Here is a 13,306-nt window from a genome sequence, read left to right as displayed (position 1 = left end):
CATTTTTCAGCTCTGTTGCACATCAAGGCAATACTAGACAGTAACAGCAAGACAGATTATGCAACTGAATTACTGCAAGATACATCTTGAGTCAAATCAGAAATTTGTCGCAGACCTGTGAAAATCTGTCTCTTTTGGTTGTCCTGGATTACAGGTGCAGGGGTCGCAAAGACACGGTTGGATAGACTTGAGTAAGTGAGAGGCAGCCTGATTAAAACATAAGTGTCACTAATTTACTTGTTAAATGTTCCCAGCCAGTGTTACTTTGTTGGCCCTTGTGATAAAATCTATGCAAGTCAGTTCTCAAAGATTACCACACAGCTTTTTGCCCTTAACCACTTCCTGACTGTAGGACATCCTTGGACATCATCCCGATATTATACTGTAACTCACAGAAGTGAGTACACCCCTTACATTTTTGTAAATATTTTGTTCTATTTTTTCGTGTGACAACACTGAAGAAATGACACTTTGCTACAATGTAAAGTAGTGAGCGTACAGCTTGTATAACAGTGTAAATTTGCTGTCCCCTCAAAATAACTCAACACACAGCCATTAACAATAAGCACAAGGTGGGTAAGTAAGTGCTAGAAGTCGCCACAGCCGCTGAAACACCAAAAAGGTACCAAACAACCTCCAAATAAATATTGTAAACAATGGGTGCAGCAATTGAAATAGAAATTGTCACAAATAATGCATCCAATATAAACGTGCAAAAAACATGTATGCAATAAATAAAGTGCTTATGAATAAATAGATGTTGTGACTCAGTATGTGAATGATACATGTCACTCTATGTGACCCAACATGGTGCATAAGATAAAGTGCAAGAATATATAGTTCACATATATGATAATATCCGTGTCACTGCGTCGTGACTATACATGCATATAAAGTGATATATGAAAGAATAAAGTCCTCAATTTCCCAGTAGGTAAGTGCATGTAAGATCACAAGGATTCCCAAAAAACTGGTGGGCTAATCCAGTAGGTGATAGTGTATCCAAAATTGATAAAATACTGCGCACTCACCAGATGCGCAATCAGTATGTGCATTTCAGAGATAACGCTCTTAATAATAACTGGAAATCCCTCTGGAGTGTGGTCTGGTCTGCTGTCACTCCGCTCATTCAGCTGTCAGCAATGGCTCTAACCTCCTTTCAAGTGGCTCTGTGGGTGGTGGAAAGCTCACAAGGAGCCTTGTCTAGAGTGGTTCTAGAAGGTACAGCTCATAGCTTCACCCAGAACATTCTCCATGACAGGTTACCATCTCCTCCTCCCTGGGCACAACACTCCTCTCCAGCTTCACATCTCTATCAGCAGCTAGAAAACAAGAGAAGACTGTCCTGTGCCTGGTTGCTATGGTAACATGCGTGCGCAGTTGGACGGAAGTGGCAGGGCAGGTCCGCCGCCATTTTGTTGCAGTTCATGCAGGAAACCTGGAAAATTAGCAGTGTTCTTCTCTTGTTTTCTTGCTCTTACCTACTGGGAGATTAAGGACTTTATGCTTTCATATATCACTTTATATGCATGTATATATGCATGTATAGTCACGACGCAGTGACACGGATATTATCGTATATGTGAACTATATATTCTTGCACTTTATCTTATGCACCATGTTGGGTCACATAGAGTGACATGTATCATTCACATACTGAGTCACAATATTTATATATTCATCAGCACTTTATTTATTGCATATATATGTTTTTTGCACATGTTTATATTGGATGCATTATTTGTGACAATTTCAAGCACTGCACCCATTGTTTACAACACAGCCATTAATGTATAAACCGCTGGCAAAAGTGAGCACACACCGAACTGAAAATGTCAAAATTGGGCCCAATTAGCCATTTTCCCTCCCCGGTGTCATGCGACTCCTTAGTGTTACAAGGTCTCAGGTGTGAATGGGGAGCAGGTGTGTTAAACTTGGTGTTATTGCTCTCACGCTTTCATACTGGTCACTGGAAGTTCAACATGGCATCTCATGGCAAAGAACTCTGAGGATCTGAAAAAAACAATTGTTGCTCTAGATAAAGATGGCCTAGGCTATAAGAAGATTGCCAAGACCCTGAAACTGAGCTGCAGCACGGTGGCCAAGGCCAAACAGCGGTTTAACAGGACAGGTTCCACTCAGAACAGGTCTTGCCATGGTCAGCCAAAGAAGTTGAGTGCACATGCTCAGCGTCATATCCAGAGGTTGTCTTTGGGAAATAGACGTATGAGTGCTGCCTGCGTTGCTGCAGAGGTTGTAGGGGTGGGGGGTCAGCCTGTCAGTACTCAGACCATATGCCGCACACTGCATCAAATTGATCTGCATGGCTGTCCCAGAAGGAAGCCTCTTCTAAAGATGATACACAAGAAAGCCTGCAAACAGTTTCCTGCAGACAAGCAGACGAAGGACATGGATTACTGGAACCATGTCCTGTGGTCTGATGAGACCAAGATAAACTTATTTGGTTCAGAAGGTGTCAAGCATGTGTGGCGGCAACCAGAAGAGGAGCACAAAGACAAGTGATAACGACCCTAAACACACCTCCAAGAAGACCACTGCCTTGCTAAAGAAGCTGAGGGTAAAGGTGATGGACTGGCCAAGCATGGTTCCAGACCTAAACCCTACTGAGCATCTGTGGGGCATCATCAAACAGGAGGTGGAGGAGCGCAAGGTCTCTAACATCCACCAGCTCTGTGATGTCATCATGGAGGAGTGGAAGAGGACTCCAGTGGCAACCTGTGAAGCTCTGGTGAACTCCATGCCCAAAAGGGTTAAGGTAGTGCTAGAAAATAATGGTGGCCACACAAAATATTGACACTTTGGGCCCAATTTGGACATTTTCATTTAAGGGTATACTCACTTTTGTTGCCAGCGGTTTAGACATTAATGGCTGTGTTGAGTTATTTTGAGGGGACAGCAAATTTACACTGATATGCAAGCTGTACACGGAATATAAATGTGAGGGGTGTACTTCTGTGAGATACTGTGTACACACACACACACTTTTGCAGACAGTAGGAGGGGACATCAGCTCTGGCATATGTAAGCATTTTTATCCATGGAAAGCAGAGATCAATATTTTTTTTTTTTTGGTTTTTTTTTTAAATCTCATGCTTTCCAGGGTAGAGGAGATATCTGGTGGTCTTATTGACCCGAGATGTCTCCATAAAGAGGACCTGTCATGCCTTATTCCTATTACATGGAATGTTTACATTTCTTGTAATAGGAATAAAAGTGAAAAAAAATTAAACCGTATAAAAATAATTAATAATAAAAAAAAATGTAATGCGTCCCCATTCCCTTGTGTTCACATGCAGAAGTGAATGCACATTCGTGTTCGCATATGAAAACTTTGTTTGCACCACACATGTGAGGCATCACTGTGAACATTATAGCGAGCAATAATTCTAGCGCTAGACCTCTTCTGTAATTCTAAACTGGTATCCTGTAAAAATAAGTTTAAAGTGTCGCCTATGGAGAATTTTGACATGTTGGGTATCTATTTACTCAGCGTAACATCATGTTTTATATTTTACCAAAAAATCTGGCTATATATTGTGTATTTTTTTTGCATTAAAATTCATTACAATGTATTTTTTCCCCAAATTTTTTTTTAAAAACTACTGTGCAAATACCTTGTGATATAAAAAATTGCAACAGCCACCATTTTTTTATTCTCTAGGGTCTCTGTTAATAAAATATTTATAATGTTTGGGACTTATGAGTAATTTTTTAGCAAACAAATTATGATTTTTACATGATTTTTACATGTAAGAGAGAAATGCCAGAATTGGCCTGAACAGGAAGTGGTTAAAATAACCCTTGGTTCAGGCTGATAACTGTGAGTTTCAATAGCGGTCTGTGAAGGAAAGCAGAAAAAAAGCCCTTTTGAGGTGGTGATGAAAATCATTTGAGAAAATAAGGCTTTCAAATGATGGGTGTTCACTTCACCTGAAAAAAAAGAATCACATCTTGGTGATATTTGTGTTTGCAAATCGAACATTTTTTAGGAGAAAATTATCATGAAAGCTGAAATGGTGATGTTATAACGATGCGTTCATCTTTGTGATGTAAAAGAATAGGCTGAATCCGCATATCCAGTGGAATAGGCCTAGACACTGTTGCTATCTCACTATTTGGGTGTCCTACTTGGTGTCCCTGGCTATACAAGCTGCTTTTCCTCCAGGTGACCTCTATGTCACAGCAGGGCACATAAGTGACATAGGGGTCGACGGGAAGATAGCTAGCCTGTTCTTTTTACAGGTTTCCATTAACTGAGGTTTGCTACAATCCTAACAGGGTTGCTTCAAAACTGATTGAATGATAAGCACGACGAGAACTAGTATTTCAGTTTTGGGTGAATGCTGACATTCTGAGTGACATTATTATTATTACACAGTATTTATATAGCGCCAAAAGGTTTGCTCAGCGCTGTACATTATAGTGAGGGGACATTGACAAGACCTCTTCACCCAAGTTCCTACATCTCTGTTCCAACCACCACCAGTTGAAATTCATTATTACACTGAAGAACCTGAAGACTCCACTTTCTGTCTTCTGCCAGGGCTGGAAACTTTATCATAGAGATGCATCCCTTAAGTTGGAAACACATGTCTGAATAAGAGAAATCCATAGATTCCCCCACCTCCCATACTAAACCCTATTGATGGAGCGCTCTCCCATTGTCGGCTCTCAGGGTACCTGAACAGTGACTGCAGCTGTTTAGCTGACTTTTTTTCCACTCTGCTTGTTCTCAGTCCAAGTTTGTCAAGAAAGGTGGTGTCAGCAGGGCCACCCACAGCATGAATTATGAGCCGTGTATGGCCAACTTTGGATTAAAAAAAAAAAAAACCTGATGTAGTTTCCACGTATAACTGAAATGTCAGTTTTTGGATAGAATGTGCCATTGTTTTGATGGGAATTGATTCTGATGACATGGACTTATTTATTCACAACTTGATTTCAGGAAATGATATGACAGTTACTCAGACGTTGCTTACCCAGAGAGGTATACCTGTGCTGAGCTTGTCCAATGGCAAAGCGTATTGCTTTAATCCTGCACTCTCCACGTGGTAAGAAACTATGCTGTAAATAAATGAATCTATATTAATATGTGTATGCTGTGCATACTTTGTTTAACATGTTTTGTAAAGTTATGCAGGCAGTCCCCGAGTTACAAACATCTAATTTACATATGACTCGTATTTAACCCCTTCACGCCTAAGGGTAAAATAAATCTAAATGCCTAAGCACAATTCTGCAACGTTGACATGTGTTAGTAAAACCGTACATATCACCACAACTACTTTGTACATCCAGGTGAATTATACCTTGTTTTTTTCAGGACAAATTGGGCTTTTATTTTGTGGTAAATGGTAATGGATATCTCCTGATTTTTTTTCATTATCAAAGGAAAACTAGCCCAAAATAGTAAAAAAAAAAAAAATCGCTTTTTTTTTTTTATTTAGCTGTGTGTTTCTTCATACGACCATAACCTACTACCAAAGAACAACCCAAAATAAATTCTCCAGCTCTTGACGATCGCGGCGATACCATATATGTGTATGTTGTTTGTACCCGTAGTACAGCCCAGAAACAATACTGCGCATTTTGTTTGTCTTTTTTTTTTTTTTTTTAACCTAAAACACACTGACATTAACGCTAACTGACACCAGTTTTTTTTTTTTTTATTTTTTTTTATCTATGTCAGGAGTTAGAGAGAGACAATGTATCTCTTCTCCATTCATAGAGAGAGAAAACACAAGGGGGCCGGGCTGCACAGTTTCTGATCACTGATAGCCAATCAGAGGCTATCACAACGTTCACGTGACCCGGAATCGGGAGTCCGGGTCCCGATCGTTAGAACGGGACCCGGGGCTCTCAGTGACACCACGGTCTCTGTGCTGGGAGCGCGCTGAGCAGCGCGCTCCCAGCACAAAGACGAGTACGCAAATATGCGGCCCCACGGAAAAAGCCCAGTTCCGTGAGGCCGCATATTTGTGTGACGTCTGCATCAAGGGGTTAAGAATGGAGGCAGCATGACGACATGCTGGTTCTGGAAACCGCTGGTCAGCCATCTTGCTGCTGACTGCATGCTGCCACCTACTGTCCAGCGGACCTGTAGGCAATCCCACTCCACTGCATGGCCAGTTAACCCTTCTCAATGCTATAAAACGCAAAAATAATTTTTTTTCTGTAGTCGTACTTAAAAATTGCACCAGTTCCAATTTACATACAAATTCAAATTAAGAGCAAACCTTTAGAACCTTTAGAACCTATCTGGCAAAATGTACAATAGAAATTAAGTTAATGATTTTGTAACTAAAAATTAGTTAATCTGAAATTTGCTTTTTGTGATATTTTAATTCATTGAAGTTGCAATAATTTTGGGATTATGAGGAGTTTATTTATAACAGAGCAGATACCAACTTATTCATGAAATACTGTCTACAGTATTCTGCTGTATGCTCTGCATAACATGGCAGGGAAGTAGCAGTGGTGAGCATAAGGATATCTTTTCCCCATTTTCTGTACTCTTTCTAGTTAACAGTTTTGTAGCTGGTTGTAACTGTAACATGTTTAACCAAAGCAATGTGGCACCATATTACCAGTCTGATAATCCTGAATTTCTGCACAAATTAGGAGATTTTTTAATGATGTCCAAATCTTAAAAAATGGCTTTTTGGTTGTTTGCAAAGCAAACATAAGACAGAATATTTATTACAACACATTTTAAGGTGTTAAGCAACATTTACTGCACAGTAAGAAGGTGCAAAACAGTCTCCATCCTGTACAATATAAAACAAACCTCTAGTATAGGACGTTGATTGTTTGTTTAAAAATCATGAAGTCATTATCATTATGATCCTTTTTTTGTTTGTAAATTACCATGAGTGAATGTAACAGTTCTAATCTATCTTTACGGATCATGTCACTTAGAGTCTAGCATTATAAATGTAATAACTAAACTTTAAGCCTGATGGTTTGCAAAGTGGCATAACCCAAATTTTTATATGTAGTCAGCAGGATTGACAGTACACAGATGGCAACAAAATGCCTATAGTACTGTATTCATTGATGATTGTGAGGCAGAAGATAGTAACTGCCTCAACACACCTTGCAACTTCCTGTAGTAATCATTAGAAAAACAGGCATTTATTAAAATTTGACAAACAAACAGGAGAGGCAGAGAATGAATGGACTTTACTGAGTGAAAGTCACATACACTATTACAAATTCGAGAAAATATTGCCATCCTATTCCTTCGAAATTTCTTGTCAATGCGATTAAAATCAAATGTCGATTTTGACCCACTGATTACAAAAACAAATGAAATTTCTTAGACCCTTCTTTTCCTAAGAATTTTAGTTCAAAATTCTACCCATCTTTGGCCACAAGAGTGCCCAATGAAATGCCCATTTTGAGCAAAGAACAAAAAAATAGATTACTGAACAATCTTTTGACAGCTTTCCTCTCTACAACAGGAACTTGGTATCCGACAAGCAAGATTCCTTGGCGCAGTGCGCAGATTATAGGAACTGTTTGACCTCACAGGATGCCATATTGTGCTCCGGACCACTAGCCATAATTCAAGGACGAGTGTCTAAGTAAGTTTATCTTAAAGCATTTTGATCTGTAATGTTAAGCTGGCTATACATATACAAAATGTGTGCTTTCTGAGAATTTGTAGGGCTAGTCTATACAATCTAACCACTGAAAAACCCTGTTGAACCCACTGACTGCTCAAGGAACAAGAGAAAACTAGTACAACAAAGACATTCTTAAGTTACGGTTTTAGTGAGATATTGGGATTTTTGGTTTACCTGTAAAATGCTTTTCTTGGAATTTACATCACAGAACACAAGAGTTATTAGTCATAACTGCATGGGTTATGCTGCCTCCTTCAGGTGAATGGACATTGGCCAGGAATAAAAAGGCAGGAGTTCCCTCCCAGGCATAAGGCAATCTGATTGTCAGAACAAAACCATAGCCTTCAGAAAAAGCTGAACAGCTCTACACCCAGTGTTAAGCAGTCTCTCCATTGGGTGCTTAGGAGTAGGACAAAAGGATGGTAATGTCTTGGTTCAGGAAAAAGAAGAAACCATCTTGGGCAAAAAGGAGGATCAAAGCCTCAGCACCCCCTTATCTTGGTCAAGGACCAGGAAAGGTTCTTTGCATGAAAGTGCAGCCAACTCCGAAATCCTTTGAGCTGATGCAATGTCAACTAAAAATACATCCCCCAGAGGGGATCAGAAAGAGAAGACTGCAATATAGCCAAGTTAAGGTCCCATGGGAAATAGAGGGGGCTGCACAGGGGGAGCAATCTGAGAGACCCCCTGAACAAAGGCTTTAACCAAGGAGCAAGAGGCAATGGGTATGGCCAAAGCTGAGATTTGTCCCTTGATGATGATGGCCAAGTACATATCTAGACCAGATTGGAGGAAAACTAGAATGTACCCCATGACATAAATTCTAGATTGGAACTTATGGGCTTCACACCAAGTGAAATAATCCTTCTATGTCATTGGTACACCTTCCTGGAGGTCATCTTCCTAACCCTGAGAAGGGAGAAACTATATAGTCTGACACTACTTTTTCTCTCAGGACCTGGGATACAACAGCCATGCTGTTTGCATCCCAGGTATTCTATGCTAGCTCAGAAATGGTTGTAGAGAATTATTTCTATGACACAAAGGAATTGGAGGATTGAGCCCCTGAAGCAATGGAGATATCCAATAAGGGCAGAGATTCGGTGCTAATCTGATCTGTAACGGAGCTATTAAAGGGCAAGGGAGTCTTTCTGGCCAGGGAAACTGGGAACCCTATTGTTTTTCTCCCCATCTCTTTGCCTGCAAGAAATCGTGGCTTGCTGACAGTTGTGATAGCCTATGACCGACTGTGACGGGAGTGACTTTGGGTGGGGGGCCCATGGAACACAGCCCCCTTTGGAGAGGTGGAGAGACCCCTGTCTCAGCTCCCCATATCCCTCTTATGTGTAAATCACCCTGTGCCTGTTAGGTACAGGGTGGAATGTCCTAGTATTGTGTGGACATGTATAGGTGGGGTGTGGGGGTTGTTCATTGTTTACTGCCACGTGGTTGTTCCATTGTTCTATTGTGTCTTGCTTGCCAGCAAACTATTATGGGATGCATGTGTTCCTGTATTGTCTACTGCCCGGTGGTGTATCCCATTGTTCTATTGTGTGTCTTGGTTTGGTGGGGGGTGTTTCCGGCAGCCCTTCCTCCTGATGGGACGGCCTGCTGATGTGTTTCCTGTTACTGGTTGTATTTCCCCGCCCTGTGTATATATCTTGTGTCTGTGTAAAAATAAAGCCGTTCACTTCCTGTCTTAAGAAGCCTGGTGCTGTCTCGTCCTGTATGGCCAGCGGTGGTGTCCATGGATCTGTGTTCAGACAGGGAAGCGTGAGTCTAACAGAAATACCCTAGCGCAGTCGGGGTCCTGTTCAGTTACACAGACCATTAAAGATGACAACACCCTCAAAAATACAACTTCCGCTGTACTTGCTGGGCTTCTGCGAAAAGGATTCGGCTCGTTCAGCAGTTGTAGAAAACAAGATGCCTGGGGTGCACACTATATGCTCTATGGCAATGTGGGTAGTAAAACCCCATAGAGATGAATGGGACACAAGATGGCAAATGTGCAGTATCCATCCAGCCACCCTTTTACACTGCCACAGCGTATATATTTCTCCTCTTAAAGGGGAAACTCCAGATTCTATGCCAGCCTGCACCACATGCTCACAACACAGAAGGGACACTAGGGAAGAGGGAGGCTGTCTCTTACAAACACAGAGACAGTCACCAATCCCCCTGTAGCGCATTAGTATGCCCAAATTTCACTCAAAATTTCAGGCACACCCCACAGGTCCTTCAGATACTCGACTCCCCTCCAGGAGGATCGCTGCCCAGGACCTGTAGAAGATCCTGCCAGTGAGATCACCAGATGAACTGTACAGTGGAGTTTGTCTCTGCAGGATCCAGCAGCAAATGGCAGATTTACAGGCAGGTACCCCTGCACTTAGCCAGCAGGCTGTAGCGACCAACCTTGATAAGGCCCACCTTGAGCATGCAAGGAACAGGCTTGGGAATACAGGAACACTAGCAAAAAACTGAGGATTAGCTGAGCTGGGAGGTGTTATATCTGGGTGGGAACTCCCTCCCTCCTTTTTCTTTCCTTTCCTTTTTTTTGGCCAGTGTCCATTCACCTCGGTGGCAGCAGTAAGGACTTTCACCTGTCCTGATGTATGATTTAAGAAATGGGATTTTCGATCCTATCTGAATGAGATTACAGCAAATTTCCAGGTGAAAAGGGTGGTTGCCTAGATGTGCTGAACAAACGGTTATGTCTGAAATAGCCTTTTTTGGTAGTAATCAGTATTACTTTTGTAATCTGTGTACTTTTGACAAAACAATATGTTGGCTAATTGTTGCCAATAGATAGGCAGATGGTTCACTGAGCACAGGTGATGGGTAGCAACACATGTGCTTGTTTCATATTGCTTGAGTTTAAGGGTCAAAACAGTAGAGTTGGACTCTCCAGACTCTAGGGGTGGATCCCAACTTTGAAGTCAGGATCTTTCCCCTGCCTGGACCAGCTGAGTGATGTCAGCCGACAGCGGGCTTCAGCCCGCTGTCAGCTGAAAACGGGTCACAGAAGTGCAGAACAAACTCCACTCCTGTGATCCACAGGAGAAGTACAACCAAAAGAGCTTTGGCTGTACTTCTCCTTTTAAATTAAGCTTTGACAAAAAAACCCCAAAAACCTGGAAGCCGATTGGTTTTTACGTAGAAATGCACCAGATTTCGCACTCTCCGGTTTTAGTAAATCAACCCCAATGCTTTTAACAACTCATTGATGTATATTGATAAATGTAATGTTTTTCGTTAAAAACAAAAAAAATAAAACCCATAAACTGCTTAACAAAATGATCATTTGTGACAAACAGATATGGAATGGATGATATGGGGCACCTTAGCAGGAGAAAATAAACTTTTCTCATCATCAGTATTAAACATTTTCCAACTTACTGGCAGTGCAAACAGGATGTCAATGTTTCCTTGTGGGTTTTCTGCTAATGGTCATAGGAAAACTTAAACGGAGATCAGTGGGCCAGGCAGTGAAGAACGGCGTCTCATTACCCCTTATTTACCATAAGATGTCTGCCCATGTAGAACTAGCTTATGAAAAGGCAACGATTATAACATATCATGCTATTTGTCTGACTTGCACCTTTTGTGTCCATTGTAGTGCAGGCAGACAGGCTGCTCGTCTTTTCACAATGCCTCATCAGGTACAGCAGGAGACTACCATGGCTTACCTGGAGAATCAGATTGCAGCTGCCCTCATGCTACAGTCAAGCCAGGAGTACCGGTACTGGCTGCTCATCTATGCACGCTTCCTTGTTAATGAAGGTGAGCTGTACTACAGTAATCTAATACAGATTGAGAATATACTCACTGCAATAGATGTGCAACCTTTTTTTTATTTTTTTTTTTCAAGAGAGATAACGTCCAAATTGCAGTTTAACCAACATAATGTATCCTAACCAATGTTTTAGTGATGTTATTTGGGCAAGATACAGCTGTGACCTCTAACATCTGTTTTGTGATAATATTGCACTATGCAGGTTTTGAGCAGAAGCTGCGGGAGGTTTGTCAGGATCTTCTGGGCCCGGTCCATCGATCATCCGGCAGCCAGTGGGAATCAAGAATCTTGGTAAGTGTAAAGCTGGCCCATAGATGGGTAGAACTTCTTAAGAAAAGAAAGTTCAGGGATGTTCAATTCCTATCATGCAGTTCCAGGCTCTGGGCAAGAAAGGGTTTTTTTTTTTGTTATTTTTTTTTTACATTTAGCCCTGCTGCGGACAAGCAGCAGGCTTTAGAGCTGACGGCCGGCTCTCTTGTAAAAGCGATTCGAGCGGTTAACTTGCTGCTGGGTTGATTTTACAGGTAGCAGGAGGGGATGTGCCACAACCCCCCCATACCCCACCACTTCAGTCCAGACCCACCTTCCCGTGCCTTATAGGCAGAGAGCGGCGCCAGTCAGAGCCTGGTGTTCTCAGCATGGCCACCCGGATTGCATTCTTCTGGGTAGCTGCTGGAGACTGAGGGCAACCCGGAGGTGGGGAATGTCACCGCGCCATACTACAACACCTCCGCCGGCCTCAAACTCCTCTGCCATATCTGCTTCGCCGATCTCAGCCGATAACAGCACTGACAATGTCACCAATCAGGACCCATCATGTCAGAGGCAGCCAACACCTCATACAGGGAAGGGGTGATCTGAGTACCTCAGAACAGCCTGACCACCTACCTCAGCCCCCCCCCCCCCCCACCATCCTACCCACTGATCGACTGACCAAAGGTTTTTCAAAAACCAAGAATACAAAAGATATAGAAATGTGATCACTTAGCAAAGTACAAATCAAATTTAAATTAAATATTTCACCCTTGTGTTCAAGAAAGACTACATCAGATTTCAAGTCCTAACAATATACTGTGTGACCATTCAATAAACAAGCAAAGTTTATCTTCAGTATGTGGGTGACCACATGTAATGGTGAGTTTTGAGCATTTGCGGGCTTAATTAAGCTAGTTCATGTGAAAAGACGTGAAAGAAAAATTGTTGAGCTCCTTTTGTGCCTTCATTTCGTCCTCCACAAGGAGACACAAAGGGGTTGATTTAGTAAAACTGGAGAGTGCAAAATCTTGTGCAGCTGTACATGGTAGCCAATCAGCTTCTAACTTCAATTAAGCTTTGATAAAAAAAAAAAAAGCCTGGAAATTGATTGGTTTTTCTGTTTCTATGCAGAGCTGCACCAGATTTTGCACTTTAGTTTCAGTAAATCAACCCCAGAGTGTCAATGGATTGCTTTATGAAACATTGCACTCTGGGATGGCAAATTATTTTTTAATTTTTAAAATGGGTACCTCAAAAAAGAAATAAAAAAACTTTCAAATATTGTTTTACCATATGGATTTACTGGTGATTTTTGTCATGCACCTTATCCTATGAAAGGTGTGTTGTCTTTTGTGCACTCTGCCTGCAGTGTGCACTCCCAGTCCAGAATGGAACTGAGTGTTGGGATGATGCAATTCTAGTGCACATTTGTACAAGTTAGATCTCTGGCCACTCAAAGGCTGAACAGGGACGATATGGAGCTGAAGAAATTAACAGAGAAATGGCGGTGACGGACACAGTGGCATCATGTGTCACAAAGCTGAAGGGTAAACCCAGATGTAGTTGTGCCATAATGTGCAGGTGTGTTATGCATACTTGCACTTTG

General features: G+C 41.7%; 1 protein-coding gene across 2 annotated transcripts in view; it reads left to right on the top strand.

The window, feature by feature from the left end:
- The window catches only part of HIRA (histone cell cycle regulator), a 40,424-nt gene that overhangs the window by 26,139 nt on the left and 979 nt on the right, over nt 1-13,306 (top strand). For both annotated transcript variants that reach the window (XM_089690606.1, XM_089690605.1), the window contains 4 exons: nt 4,967-5,072; nt 7,485-7,607; nt 11,269-11,432; nt 11,648-11,736. In XM_089690606.1, coding sequence (XP_089546732.1) covers nt 4,967-5,072; nt 7,485-7,607; nt 11,269-11,432; nt 11,648-11,736 — 482 coding nt within the window. The remainder of the gene's footprint in view (nt 1-4,966; nt 5,073-7,484; nt 7,608-11,268; nt 11,433-11,647; nt 11,737-13,306) is intronic.

Source organism: Staurois parvus, unplaced genomic scaffold (genome assembly GCF_062004578.1).
Source record: "Staurois parvus isolate SC_StPar_1 unplaced genomic scaffold, SC_StPar_1.0 ptg000535l, whole genome shotgun sequence".
Taxonomy (NCBI): domain Eukaryota; kingdom Metazoa; phylum Chordata; class Amphibia; order Anura; family Ranidae; genus Staurois; species Staurois parvus.
Note: the sequence above shows the minus strand (reverse complement) of the source record. Positions and strands in the feature narration are given on the sequence as shown.